General features: G+C 47.2%; 1 protein-coding gene across 1 annotated transcript in view; it reads left to right on the top strand.

Moving 5' to 3' along the window:
- Positions 1 to 13,692, top strand: part of TCF7L1 (transcription factor 7 like 1) — a 144,616-nt gene extending 130,924 nt beyond the window's left edge. Inside the window, exons 7-14 of the mRNA XM_046661825.1 lie at positions 6,303 to 6,435; positions 7,486 to 7,588; positions 7,880 to 7,963; positions 8,619 to 8,762; positions 9,477 to 9,636; positions 9,724 to 9,831; positions 10,595 to 10,670; positions 12,286 to 13,692. Coding sequence (XP_046517781.1) covers positions 6,303 to 6,435; positions 7,486 to 7,588; positions 7,880 to 7,963; positions 8,619 to 8,762; positions 9,477 to 9,636; positions 9,724 to 9,831; positions 10,595 to 10,670; positions 12,286 to 12,719 — 1,242 coding nt within the window. The 3' untranslated portion in view covers positions 12,720 to 13,692. The remainder of the gene's footprint in view (positions 1 to 6,302; positions 6,436 to 7,485; positions 7,589 to 7,879; positions 7,964 to 8,618; positions 8,763 to 9,476; positions 9,637 to 9,723; positions 9,832 to 10,594; positions 10,671 to 12,285) is intronic.
- The last annotated feature ends 1,243 nt before the right edge of the window (positions 13,693 to 14,935 follow it).

Raw genomic sequence — 14,935 nt, 5'->3', positions numbered from 1 at the left:
GCTCTCCTGCTGAGGAGTGGCTGTCTCACTGCTCCTTCTCTGAGCAGAGAAGCCTGGCTTTGCTTAGTGTGACAGTTCTCAATTAAAAGCATTCACTGGGGCTGTCCAGCGGCATAGTGGTTAAGTCTGAGCACTCCGTTTCAGTGGCCTGGGGTTCGCGGGTTCGGATCCCGTGCACAGACCTGCACACAACTCATCAGTCCAGGCCATGCGGTGGCGGCGTCCCATATACAAAGTAGAGGAAGGTTGGTACGCATGTTAGCTCAGGGACAATCTTCCTCACCAAAAAAAATTAAATAAATAAAAGCATTCCCTGAGGTTTCTGTATACACAGTTGTACAGTTTGTCCATCTCCTCACCAATATACTTGTGTAGACCCAAAAAACTCCATAACTCAGCACGTAGTCTGTTTCTGCCCTGTTCTACCTTCAGTACTGATTTCAGTTCTTATTACACAGTTTTAACTGTTTATTGGGCTATAATTTTAAGCTTCCAGAAAAATTGTAACAGTAATACAAGGAGCTCCCATATACTCTTTATCTTTTAGATTCAGAAATGTTGCCCCGCCCCATAATTATGTGTATACATACATACACACACACACACACACACGTTGAGCTTTTTTGTTTAACAATTTGAGGGTAAGTTGGAGACATTGTGCCCTTTTACCCTTAAATACTTTAGATGTATTTCCTAGGAACCAAATACTATCTTACAATGACGGCAATACAGTTATCAGAATCAAGAAATTAACATTTCATATTATTCTGTAACCCACAATATATATTCAAATTTTGGCAAACGTCCCAATCATGTCCATTATAGCTGTGTGTTTTTTCCTGGTGCGGAGTTCAATCCAGGATCACACATTGCATTTAATTGTCATATCTCTTTAGTCTGCCTTGATCTGGCAGAGTTCCTCAGCTTTTGTCTTTCCTGACCTTGACATTTTTGAGTACAGACCAGCTATTTTGTAGAATGTCCCTCAGTTTGGATCTGTCTGCTGTTTCCTCGTGGTTAGACCCAGGTTGTGTGTGTTTGGCAAGACACCACTGCACTGACGCCGTGTCCTCCTCGGCGGGCCTGCCGTGTCCGTTTGTCCCAGTGTTAGCGATGTTATCTTTGATCGTTTGGTTAAGGTGATGTCTGCCATGTGTTTCCACTGTGAAGTTACTCCTTTTTCCTTTGTAATTAATTAGTGCTCTGTGGGGAGAGGCTTTGAAGCTTCGTAAATGTCCTGTTTCTCATAAAACTCACCCGCTAGTTTTGGCAGGCATTGACGATTATCTGCCTCCATCATTTCTTTTATTAGTTTCTGCTCTTGAGGTTTGGGGTTTTGGAATTCTTACTCATATCCCCCAGCCCATTAATCTTAGTATGGAGCAGAGTGGACCTTGTGACAAGTCAGCTCTCTGCATTGCTAACACTGATGAAAAAGATGATATATAGAGGAGAGAAACTTAAAAAACAACCTGTAAATAGTATTCCTGAAGAAGAGACAAAAACAACAAAAGGCAATAAGAGAAGAAAGTTAAACTGGGCTTTAAAAACAAAAATTTGAATTTATAGATTGAAAGAGCTCACCTGAATTTTACAAAATAAATGAAAATTGACCTTTCACCTGGACACATCCTGGCAATAATTTGAATTGCAAGGGTTAAATTTTTTTTTCCTACAATCATCTATGCAGGAAGGAAAAAAAAGGCCAGTACCAAAGGAACAAAGATAAAGGTAACCTCAGGGTTCTCTTTTGCCATCTTTAATGCCAGCAAACAGTGGAAAAGGGAGAGTTTTGATAAGGAAAGTTTGACCCCAGGAATTTTAGGCCAAGTCCAATTTGAAGACCTCAAAAATGTACCACTGCTAGGAGGAACTCAAGCACGTTCCAGTCCTCCTCTCCTGTGGGCCTGCAGGCTCTTGATTGATCTTGACAGCTTTCATAGCCTGCAGCACACTGCTTACCAGATAGGAGCTGAGAAGGTATTTGTTAATACGTCAACATAGCCCCTCATCTCCGTGTTTTCTTCTCTGCTCCAGTCCACTGGCCTCCTGTGCTTCCTCCAATGTGCTGAGCGGGCTGTCCACCTCGAGGCCACTGCACCGGTGTTCCTTCTGCCAAAATGCTCTTCCGCCAGCTGATCATCTGTCCCTGACATTAGGATCAGAGTAACAGCGAATGTTACAGCTAGAGCCCGAAAGTCCTTGGAAATCCTCTTTGTTTTGCAGTGGAGCATTCTTAGCAGATACCCCAGCCTTGTGGGGAACAGGCCCCCTTCTGGCCTCTCTGACCACTTCAGATCCCATCCCTGTTCTCCAGGCATTACAATGCTGTGAGTGGGCTGATGTTTTAGGAACAGTTCCAGTTTCTTCTTCCCCAAGCCCTGTGTTTAAGCATAGTCTCTTTTTTTTTTTTTAAAGATTTTATTTTTTTCCTTTTTCTCCCCAAAGCCCCCCAGTACATAGTTGTATATTCTTCGTTGTGGGTCCTTCTAGTTGTGGCATGTGGGACGTTGCCTCAGCGTGGTTTGATGAGCAGTGCCATGTCCGCGCCCAGGATTCGAACCAACGAAACACTGGGCCGCCTGCAGCGGAGCGCGTGAACTTAACCACTCGGCCACGGGGCCAGCCCCAAGCATAGTCTCTTGAAAACACTTGTGGCCCCCAAAGAGAAGGTTGCCTCTATCAGTAAATAGACACCTGAATGTGGATAGAACTGATTTCTTAAGTACATAAAATCAGGTACAGTTAGTGATCCAAGAAAACTCCGAGTGTCTTTCCTGGGCACTTCGTTGTCTGGTCCACGACTGCCTTGTGAGTGATAGCACAAAGTTAAGGCTCATCTTTGTTGACCTCCAAACCCTTATGCTTTTGATCTCTGAAATCAGGATCAGGAAGAAAAGAGAATAGTGAGTGATCAGGAGGAGCCACAAGGCTTCCTGAGGGCCCCAAACAAGTTGCTGAGAGCAACAGCTGGAGGAGAGCATCAGGGCCCGTGGAGGGATGACTTGTGGGGAGGTGGCTGCTCCGTCTGTGGTGGAGCTGTGTGGCGCTGGCTTCACTTTGAGCTTGAAAGTGAGTCCTGAACAGTGGGAGAGAGGATGTGTTGCTTCATTGGGGGCCAGGAGTCTACAGAACTTTGGCTTGGACCAATTCTAGAAACAGACTGAAGGAGACGAGAATCACTTGAGCTTGGAAAGGATGGCTGTGTGTGATTGGACAGAAGGACTAAAGTCCGAGATGACCCTGAGATGCTCTTTGGGGAAATTCGAGCTCAGCTGCCTTGCTGAGGGAACCCCTGTGCCTCGGCTCGTGCATGCTGTTTGTGTTGGGGTTATTCGCTGGGAGGGGTAGAGTGGTTCCCAGCATTCCTACCCTGGGCTGAGTTTATGCTGCAGACATCCTGCTCCTGAGGGCAGCTGAGGAGAGAAAAGAGCCACGAGTTTTTATTGGGACTGAAGCCTCCAGGGAGATCCCTGCGTCAGCCACAAAGACAGCAGTTCTCACTCATCAGTCCCAGAGGCCACGTCTTCCCAGACTGACCAAGGAAAGGTTACCTTCCTTTCTCTTTCTGTGACCCCCACCACTTCCCAAGTCCATTTTCCGGACAGTGATGCTACCTAACGGGAACCAATAATAACTCACAGAGCATTTAAGTGAGGATACCTACATTTTCAAATGTAACTCGCATTCCTTGCTTTGTCCTTAACTCTGCCACCGTTCAGTGCTGTTTGCCAGTTTCTGGTGACGCCAAATTCAACAGCGCGAGGGCAGTCAGGATTTCATAATACTATTCAGTATTTTAAGATGGCTCTATATACATATATCAAATCATCACACTTTAAATATCTTACAATTTTATTTGTCACTTATACCTCAATAAAATTTTTATACCTGAAAAAAAAATTTCTTAATTTTTTAATTAAAAAAGGCTATAAATGTAAATGTATATAAATATATATATATATAAATGTAAATAAAAAACAGATGCACGAGAAGTCTAAACGACTGGAGATACACCAAAATGATAATAGTGCCTGGGTTAGGCTGGTGTGACTGTGTTTTCTAAATGCTTAATAATGTATCTTGTATTTCTTTCTTAGAAAATTTGCGTTCGTCATAAGTCTGTTTTCTAAGTAGATAATAATTAGAGTTGGAAAATACAGAAAGGGAAATAATAAAAACAAAATCACCCAGAGTTCCACCACTCAAACATACCTACTGTTTACATTTTGGTGTGTTTCTATTAGTCTTTTTTTTTAAATCATGGAGTTTATGTATTTTTTTTTATTTTAATCATTCTGTGTAATTGTTTTATCATTTAGTATCATTTTAGTAACAATTCTCTTGCTTTTATAATACTAGAAATCACCCTTTAGACAAAGTTGTTTCTAGGAAACCCCATGCATCATTTAGATGCACCAAGTTCCTAGAAATCTGACCTCAAAGTACATTTTTATAATTTTATTTGTGCTATATGTTCATGTACATGGAGACATTTCCAAAAGCCAGTAAGGGAACAGATGAAAACAATAAAAAGAAAAGGATTTTAGAATTGTTTATGCAATATCAAATGAACCCACGGGGAAAGTAATAGAAACTTGTTGGAGGTGCTGTACCTTTCAGCCCGCGGGGCCGAGCCGTGTGCCGGCGCCACCTAGTGGCTGTCGCTAGGAACAGTCTGAATTCCCTGCCTCACGTCTGTGGGTCTGGGAGCAGGACCCCTGAGTTTGGGGTCTTGCTCCAATACTCTGCCTCTCTTCTCTGCTTAGCCTACTGAAAATGGAGCACGACTACTGTCAGCACACGGATACCTAAGAAATACACAGATCGGAGTGTGCATTAGGAGCACCAAGTGGGTACCAGATGAAAGGAAAAACAGGCTCGTGGAATCTATGAAATGAAAAATTCAAATAGGAAGACAGCAGTTTGGAATTCTAGTCCTTGGGCTGCCTCCAAATCATCATCCTTTTTACAAATCTCTTTCTTAAATGAATTTCTTCTCCACTTGTAGCTCATTTACTTTATTATCCAAAAAAATTTATGTCAGTCCTTTCTCTCTGACAGATTATGTTTGATTAGTCTCTTGGTGAGGCAGGTGGTATAAGAGAAAACAGTCTGGTTTGTTAGAGCTGAGAAGGGCTGATATGAATCCAATTCTGCTGTTCACTAGCTCTGTGTCCTTGGGTAAGTCGCTTAATCTTTCTGAGCTCAGTTTCTTCCTCCCTCAAGTGAGGATAATCATAGCTTCTTTGCTAGGTTCTAATAAGGACCAGACACTATGCCCAGCTCTGTGCTGGTAGTGGAGGTACTCACTGAATTGTAGCTATTTTTATAATAAAGATCCTTACTGTTGAGTCAGATTAGGTTAAAACAATTTAAAAATCAATTCAGTTTACCAATTATAGGATGCACAATTTTCCCCATTTTAACGTCTCTGAAGTCAGGATTTGCCAATGACATGCCAATGTTTTTTCTTTCATAATAGTTATATAAAATAATGGGGACAGCCTGGTTGCATAGCGATTAAGTTCCTGCGCTCCGCTTTGGTGGCCCAGGGTTCACTGGTTCGGATCCCAGGGGTGGACCTATGCACTGCTTATCAAACCATGCTGTGGCAGGTGTCCCACATATAAAATAGAGGAAGATGGGCACTGATGTTAGCTCAGGGCCAGTCTTCCTCAGCAAGAAGAGGAGGATTGGTGGCGGATGTTGGCTCAGGGCTAATCTTCCTCAAGAAATAAATTAATTAATAAAATAAATAAAATAATGGTACTCCTTACATTCACTGGTGTTTTAAATGAAATGTGGTGATTATGTCAGCACAGTGTTTTCAGTGTTCCTGGATTGTGTTGGTAAAGCCTGAACGTGACAACTGGCTATATGAGGTCTAATGGCAGTTCCCCACTGCTCTGTTCCCAGTCTCAGACTGAACTTGAGAGCTACTATCTCTCTGAAGTTTATTTGGAAAGTGTGCATGTTGAAGCTCTTTTAACTCCCTGAGATTACACAGAGCATGGTTTATAATTCAGCAGCCGGGAGCATTTAGTGCCACATATACATGAGGTGAATAGTGGTGGGTTGTTTGGAAGAGGGATTATCGGAGGGTGGGTGTAACCCTGCTCTAATTCTGTTGGTTCTTTCTCTGCTGTGTAGGATGCCACTTTCTCTCAAGCGCCGTCTCAGGACTGAGTGGGATGTTGCACGGAAAATACTTGGCACATATTTGACTCAGTGAATAACAGCTGGTTTTACTCTTCATCTTCTTGGCAACCGTCCCTAGTCTTTTCCTCTCTGTCTTTCAGTCAAATAAAGTTCCTGTTGTTCAGCACCCGCACCACATGCACCCGCTGACACCCCTCATCACCTACAGCAACGACCACTTCTCCCCTGGCTCTCCTCCAGCCCACCTCTCCCCAGAGATCGATCCAAAGACAGGTGAGTCGGCTGCTGCTCAGGCTGGACTGCGCCGCAGGGCTGGGGAGAGGTGGGTGGAGGCAGGCTTTTCTGCCTGGGGACATAACAGCCCTGCAATCAGGCAGACCTGGGTTCAAATCATGTCTCCGGCTCTCCAGAGCCCATAGCCTTGCCTAATCACGTTAGCCTTTTCAGTTTTTCCTCTGTGCCTTGTCTGTCCCTTCTGCGTCATAGGGTCACTGTGAGGATGAAAGCAAATTAAATGAGATTGTGCCCAGGGCCCGGCTCCACAGTGAGCGTTTAGTGTGGCTCTGTCACTGTTTCTTTGACTTTAGAATCTTTTAACACTTTGGGAGTAGAAGGAGGTGCAAGGAAAAAAATCTCTTTTTTCATTGACTTTGAAGTCTAGCCCGGCTAGACTGCAGGCATGCCTCCCTAAACCGAGACCTTTGCCCTAAACTGAACATTTTCAAATAGAGTAATCGGGCTAGCCCGGCTTATGAGCAGAGCTGTAAAGCAGTAGGGCTGACTTGGCTTTTTTTTTTCACTTGCCCACTAGAACAGTCTATCTCAGGGAGCCTTAGTCCATAAGATCCCCAGAGCTGCCATGAATCAATGTATTTTTGGAGCCCCTCTTTAGGGAAATCACAGGTTACACATAGGAAGGAGGACAAATGTGGAATAGCAAACCAGTTGATTTCTCCAGGAATGAGGCAGGTGTTCTAGAGAGGGAGGTAGCTGATGACGCTGGGGGACGTCTTGGGTCCATCAGTCAGGACTGCTTGTCCCTCTCTTGAATGAAACTGACTCCTGTAGAAGCAGCTGGAAGTTACTCCTGCCGACAGAGATGGGATCCATGTAGCCAGAGAGAAGCTGCATCTGTCCTGCCTTCGCTGAATGTGTCCCTTGACCCACTGGCCAGCGGAGCTGGGGAGGTGCCCGAGAGCAAGGATAATGAAAGAAAGGGCCTCCCAACACCAGGGACACTGGCGAGGAACCTCCCGTTTGATCCTATTGGAAGGTGTTACGGTAGGGCCAGGGAACTTCTGACGCCTCTCTCTTTGGAAGCAGGAATCCCTCGGCCCCCTCACCCGTCGGAGCTGTCTCCATATTACCCACTCTCTCCCGGAGCTGTCGGACAGATTCCCCACCCCCTCGGCTGGCTCGTCCCACAGTAAGGAACTTGCAGCCTTTCCTACCCTCCTTCCTTCCTTACGCTGAGCGCTGCCTTCTGTACCTCCAGCCCGCCCTGGGGGTCTGTATACAGGTGCCCACTCCCCACAGCGGGCCCTCTCACCAAGCCCAGGACTCAGACCTCCCTGCTGTCCCCTGGGCGGCTTCCTCCCAACTCCGACTTCCTACTTCCTGCTCTTTAGTTCTCCTCTTTTCTTCCCAACCCCCTCTCCTGAGCATTCTCATTTTGGCCAATATACTGACCACATTTCCTTGCTCGTGGCCCTTACAGGCAAGGACAGCCCATGTACTCCCTTCCTCCTGGTGGCTTCCGGCACCCCTACCCTGCCCTTGCCGTGAATGCCTCAATGTCCAGGTGAGTCCTGGGCCGGGGGCTGTGAGCGTGAAGTGGCATTGCCGGGAATGGTGGTCTGCTAGAGTCCTTGCGTTTCCGCCACTGAAGAGCTTCCTCTCGGCGGTAAACAAGGAGGCACCCACCCACCTTTCCTCCCTTCCCTCCCCGGTTCTCTAAGAGAAGACTTTGGGCTTTGTGGCACTGAAGCATTCTGAGTACATCACAGCAAAGCCAGACACTGGGAGATTAATTTTTCCTGAAATGATGTCTGGGGAGAGGGGACAGTAAGAGGGGATTTCTGTGTTGGGGGCCAACTCTACCTAACAATGGTACCTCCAATGACAGAGGAACCGCAACCCACAGCAAAGGCAATTATGTTCCCATTGTGTACCCCGGTCTCTGACCTGCTACACTTTCTTGTGTGGTTTTCATCCTACCTGCTTCCAGCCTCAGGCATAGGAACCCCATATATTTGTCAGGGAAGGGGAGGTTTGTTGGGTGTTTCCCAAACCTGGTTCTCGTGAGGTCAGTGAATGGCCTTCCGTTCCTCAAACTCTGCCACAGTAGAGATATTTACATGCCTCTGCCCTAAAGGCAGGGAGCCACCCACGTCCTCTGTGGGGTGACAAGTATTCAACTTGAAACCCTCTCTTATTTGTCTCCACCTGGTCCATAGCCTGGTCTCCAGTCGGTTCTCCCCTCACATGGTGGCTCCGGCCCATCCTGGTCTGCCCACCTCAGGGATTCCCCACCCCGCCATCGTCTCCCCCATCGTCAAGCAGGAACCAGCGCCCCCCAGCCTGAGCCCGGCCGTGAGCGCGTGAGTAACAGGCAGCCTGGAGAGGGGATGGCCAGTCCCTGAGCAGCAGATGTCATTTATTTTTCTCTCCTGGTGGCATGTAGCAGGCAGCCCAGCAGCTTCCCTCAGCCATGTCCTCTCCCTTGGGAACTGTTCCCTTTGAGTCTCTGTGTTCCTGTCCTCTCGGGAACACTGCCCATCTTTTCCCATATTAAGGAAAGTTTTACAATCAGGATTTAGGGGCTGAAGGCTTTTAGCTTCCCTGCTCGCCCCCTTCCCACCCCCATACATGTGAAAATGTGAGACTCAGAAAGGAGAATTTTCTCGAGGTCACGTGGCTGACTGGTGGCAGAGCTGAGGCTAGCACCAAGGCCTGTGCTTTGTCCACCATGCCGTAAAGGGCAAGAAGGCCAAAGTCAGTGGCTGTGGCCCAGAGACTCCCCTGCTTGTTTCTGCCCAGAGCTCCCTGCCCCCCCTCTTCTTTATCACCTACGGCCAGTACATCCTGCCTCTCTCCCTCTGCTCCTTTGCAGGAAATTATTCCCTCATAGAAAGTAGCCTGAGGGAATTCAGAGGTTAGGAACTACTTGTGGCAGATGCTCAGGTGCTGGAATTAGCATCCACACAGCTCATCTCCCTTCCTCAGAGGCAGTGGTCCTCAGCGTCCATGAGAGGCAGAGACGGTGAGTTGGATGGGAGTTGACACGTGCTAACCCACAGCCTTGTGACTTCCAGGAAATCACCAGTCACAGTGAAAAAGGAGGAAGAAAAGAAACCCCATGTGAAGAAGCCTCTTAACGCCTTCATGTTGTATATGAAGGAGATGAGGGCCAAGGTGGTGGCTGAGTGCACCCTGAAGGAAAGCGCAGCCATTAACCAAATCCTGGGAAGAAAGGTAAGATCTGCCCTTAGGCTGCAGGCTCATGGCTTGGCGTCGCCCACCTTCACAGCCCCCTGTCGCCTCTGACCCTCTCTCCCGCAGTGGCACAACCTGTCCCGAGAAGAACAGGCCAAGTACTACGAACTGGCCCGGAAAGAGCGGCAGCTTCACTCCCAGCTCTACCCGACCTGGTCGGCCCGGGACAACTACGTAAGTGCCCGCCCAGACCCCAAGAGCAGCATCTGCCAGAGGGAGGAGGAAGTTGACCGCACTTATAGAGGACTCTTAAGGCCAAGGAGAAGTCTATATTTCTCTAGAAATAAGGAAGGCATTTCAGTCCTCAGGAGGCCCACAAGGACATGGTTTTGATGTCATGAGACAGACTTAAATTTGTGGCCCTCTCATATGAATGGGACTCAGCCTTTGATTCCATAATTCAGGGGGCGGTGTGAGCCGTGTGCTCGCCCTGGTGGTAAGAGTGTCTCCGCCAAGGGTTCCTAACCTGGGGCTCAGGCCAGTGCGTGAGCCTCAGCCGGCATGTCTCCTAACTCTCTGAAACGAGGCAGATTTTTGTGTGTATGTCCTTATTTGCTTTTTTTCTAGTAAGAGGGGTCCTAGCTGTATTAGACTTTCAGTGGGACCCAAGACCCCTCAAAAAATATCAAGGACCACTGTTCTGTGGAGAGAAATGGGGAAACAAGCCTGAACGGCAGTGAAAGGGTGAAGCCTTCCAAGAAGGCCAGGACCCCTGAGTCAGAGGGGAGGAACTGAATGAGGAAGGGGGCGGCATTCCGAAGGCTCGCGCTGCCTCCTCACGAGGCTCCTGGGGGGCTGTGATCTGAGTGCGCCCCCTTCTCCAGCCCCCTCACCCAGGTCAAGAGCAGACGGGCAGTATCGTGTCCCCCCCTGTTATATCTGGAAAAAGCCAGTTATTTTGTCCCCGCTTACCTCTTCCTTTGGCTGTGTTTTTCAGGGTAAGAAAAAGAAGAGGAAGAGAGAAAAGCAATTGTCGCAGACACAGTCCCAGCAACAAGTCCAGGAGGCAGAGGGTGAGTCTTAAGGAGGGCACCGCCCTTTATTTCTTCCCGGGGTCACAGCTCCCCCTGCCTGTGTGTTGTACCTGGGTCTCTGGTGGACAGTGACAATGCTGTAGTATAATAGCTGTGGTGTTCAGGGCTTTTCCCTTATGGGAGCCTCATGTATACTCAGGTGGGTGTTATTATTGTCCCCTTTTTAGAGATGACCAGTTAAGAAGCTCAGAGAAGCAGGCCCTGTGGCCGTGTAGTTAAATTAGCGTGCTCCGCTTTAGTGGCCCGAGGTCTCGCTGGTTCCAGTCCTGGGCATGGACATGGCACAGCCCATCAGGCCATTCTGAGACAGCATCCCACATAGCACAACCAGAGGCACTCATGACTAGAATATACAACTATGTACTGGGGGACTTTGGGGAGAAAAAGCAGGAAAAATAAAAAGAAGATTGGCAACAGTTGTTAGCTCAGGAGCCAATCTTTAATTGAAAAAAAAAAGAGGCTCAGAGAAGTAAAGGGATTTTCCCCAGCACTCTGCCTGTTTTTTGGGGGGGTTTTTTTTGAGGAAGATTAGCCCTGAGCTAACTACTGCCAATCCTCCTCTTTTTGCTGAGGAAGACTGGCCCTGAGCTAACATCCATGCCCATCTTCCTCTACTTTATACATGGGGCACCTACCACAGCATGGCTTTTGCCAAGCGGTGCCATGTCCACACCCAGGATCCGAACTGGCGAACCCTGGGCCACCCAGAAGCGGAACGTACGAACTTAACTGCTGTACCCCCGGGCCGGCCCCCCTCTGCCTGTTAAATGGCAGAGGTAGGATTTGATCCCAGCACTTCCTCACGTGGAAGCCTGGGTGCTTTTCAGTTCAGTTGAGTTGTGTCCTACTCACTGATTAAAATCAATGCCTAAGGTAAAAATGGAATGTAGTTAAAATTCTCTTTGAAATTCCCTTAGGAAGGAGGCACATTAGAAACTGACAGCCCACCTATCGGTGAGTCCAGTAGAATCGGGTTTTCCTCCAGTGTTTGTTTGGCCGAACACCAGAACAAATAGTTTGCTCAGGTTTGGGGGCCACTTTGTGCCAAAAATATGTACTGTGTCTTTTACACCAGAAGCACACCTGGCACAGAGATGCTCACACTGTGACGAGCATTTCGGTCACACTCCCGTCTCATGCTCACTCCAGGACAAGTGTAGAGCTGCTGGTACCATTGAAAGTGCTCCCCTTCCCTTCCTTCTTTGGAGTATCTGTATAATTTGTATATTCATCTACATCTGAGTACATATAACTAAAAGAAGTATATGATGCGACATCCACTGTATACCACGCTGCTTAGCAGGTGCTACACTATCTCTGATAGTACCACAAACCAAAGATTTTTCAAGCAAATTGAGTGGAGGTCCATCCCCAAAATGATGAGATTTAGGCAAGGAAGATGATGATGTGATAGACAAAGCTGTGTTCCCGCCAGTCAGATACTGCATAGGTCTGTGTCATTTCAGGTCCTCCCTTCCCTCCTCGTGAGCATCCTTGTGTTTCCAGAGTGGATGTGTGCAGCCGGGGCTCTTCTGCAGCCTCTGCCTCCCCTAGAGCTGCCAGCTGCTCACTCTTTCTTGTCTTTTCCCCCCAGGTGCTCTGGCCTCCAAAAGCAAGAAGCCATGTGTTCAGTACCTGCCCCCTGAGAAGCCCTGTGACAGCCCTGCCTCTTCCCACGGCAGCATGCTGGACTCCCCCGCCACCCCCTCCGCGGCCTTGGCCTCACCGGCTGCCCCTGCTGCAACCCACTCGGAGCAAGCCCAGCCCCTCTCCCTCACCACCAAGCCAGAGACCCGGGCCCAGCTGGCTCTCCACTCGGCGGCCTTCTTGTCAGCTAAGGCTGCAGCCACCTCGTCTGGCCAGATGGGCAGCCAGCCCCCGCTCCTCTCCCGGCCCCTCCCCCTCGGGTCCGTGCCCGCCGCTCTGCTGACTTCTCCCCCTTCCTTCCCAGCCACGCTCCATGCCCACCAGGCCCTCCCAGTACTCCAGGCTCAGCCTCTTTCCTTGGTCACCAAGTCTGCCCACTAAGCTGCCCCCTGACCTATGCAGGCTGTCAAGTGACTCATTGAGTAGTAATGATTCAGAAGAGAAAAAAAAAAGAAACTTTATTGGTCAATATTTGACCACTCTGGACTGTTCTGTAAAGTGACTGGTAACAACAGCACTTTACATTTTGTAGATGTAACCAGTAGCTGATCTTAAGGCTTTTTTAAAAAACAAAACAAAACAAACAAAAAAAAAAATCTTTAAAAGAAAGAGAACTGAAAAGTAGTGTGTTACTCTCCCCAATGTGCTGTGGTGGATGGACCTGGGCAGAAGGCACCTTCCTCTCTACCTCTTTGACTTTCTGCCCTCCTCCCTCTTCTCATTGCCCCTACGTCTCCCATCCCCCCCGACCCAGTCTGCATGTTGGCCATGGCTGCAATCTCTAGCCTGTTGCCTCTTCATCTAGATCCCATTCCCGGACATTCCCTTTTCCTTCACCCAAGTTTTCCCCTTTGCTCAGCTCCGTGGTTTCTTTCCTTCATCTTTTTCATCCTCTGCCCAGTGTAAGGCTGTCACCATGTGAGAGGCCACCTTTGCCTGGTGGCTTCATCTCCACCAGCATCCCCTTTCCCTCAGGGGGCCCTAACCCACCAGACTCCAGCTTTCAGAGGGGAAAGAGGTCCTCTGAAATGGTTCTTCCCCACATTTAAAGGGACTCAAGGTGCCTGCCACTTCCTCAGTGAAGAAGTCTGTGTTCCACCCCATTACCCGTCAAGATTTCCCCCTCATAGTCCCAGAGTGGCAGATAGGACCTGGCTCCAGGGTTCTAGCTCCTGTCACCTGGGTCAGTGCTAGCACAATCTGCCAAAGTTCTAAAGACCCTCCCCCAAGACCCCATCACCTCACATGCTTCTTCTGTGTGTATTTCTTTTTGTTGTTATGGGAGGTTTTGGGAGCAATTTAAACTCCCAGTTGTTTATTTTCACAAAAGGAAATAAAATTGCAGTTGCAAGACCTTTTCTGAGTGTGTTAGTCCTTTTGTTGAATCAAGCCCCCTGCTCTATACCCAGCTCTGTGCTAGATTTTTGCAGACATGCACATGTGGATTACCACTTATTGGAGGAGGATATAAAACATGCTTGACGCAGTTAGAAAAATCCAACCCAGCTTCCAGCCTCAACTGTACACAGACCTGTCAATATTGACAACTGAGATGGAAGGGAGGAATCTTTTTATTTTCATTTGTCCTCTTAGAATTGCCAAGATGTGAGGGCAGCTTTTGTTTGCTTTGGATGGTATGTAGCACTGCAATTAATTTTTTTAGTAGCAGCTTTATTGAGATATAATTCACATGACATATAATTCACACATTTAAAATGCATAATTCAATGGTTTTTAGTATGTTCAGAGTTGTGTTTCCTTCATCACAATTTGAGAAAGTTTTCATCTCAAAAAGAAATCCCACACCCTTTAGAAGTCACCCTCCATTTCCCCCCCCCCCCCCCCCGCCCCCGCCCCCGCCCCCGCCCTAGGCAACCTAGTCATCCACTTTCTGTCTCTGGATTTCCCTGTTCTGGACATTTCATTTCAATGGAGTCATACACTATGTAGTCCTTTCTCATTGACTTCTTGCAACATAATATTTTCAAAGTTCATCCACTTGTAGCATGTATTAGTACTTAGTACCTGTTTTTTATGATGGTAAAATATACTTAACATAACATTTGCAATTTTAACCACTTTTAAGTGTACAATTCAGTGGCATTAATTACATTCACAATGTTATGCAACCATCACCACTGTCTATTTCCAAAACATTTCATCACCCCAAATGAAATCTCTATAACTATTAAGCAATAACTCCTCATTTCCCCTTTCCCCCAGCTGCTGGTAACCTCTAACCTACTTTCTATTTCTACGAATTTGCCTATTCTAAATATTTCATGTAAATGGAATCATAAAACATCTGTCCTTTTGTGCCTGGCGTATTTCACTTAGCATGTTTTCCAAGTTCATCCATGTTGTAGCATGTATCAGAATTTCATTTCCTTTTTTTTTAAAGCTTTGATATAATACTTTAATCTAGTCTTCCTTTACCTTTTTTATGAATACTTGCCAGGTTTTTTACCCTACTTATACATATAACTTTTTTTATTGTGGTAAAATTCACTATTTTAACTATTTTTAAGTGGCCGATTTAGTGGCATTAAGTACATTCACAACATAACCACTGTCGATTTCCAGAACTATTTCGTCAC

This window comes from Equus quagga, chromosome 5 (genome assembly GCF_021613505.1).
Source record: "Equus quagga isolate Etosha38 chromosome 5, UCLA_HA_Equagga_1.0, whole genome shotgun sequence".
NCBI lineage: Eukaryota > Metazoa > Chordata > Mammalia > Perissodactyla > Equidae > Equus > Equus quagga.
Note: the sequence above shows the minus strand (reverse complement) of the source record. Positions and strands in the feature narration are given on the sequence as shown.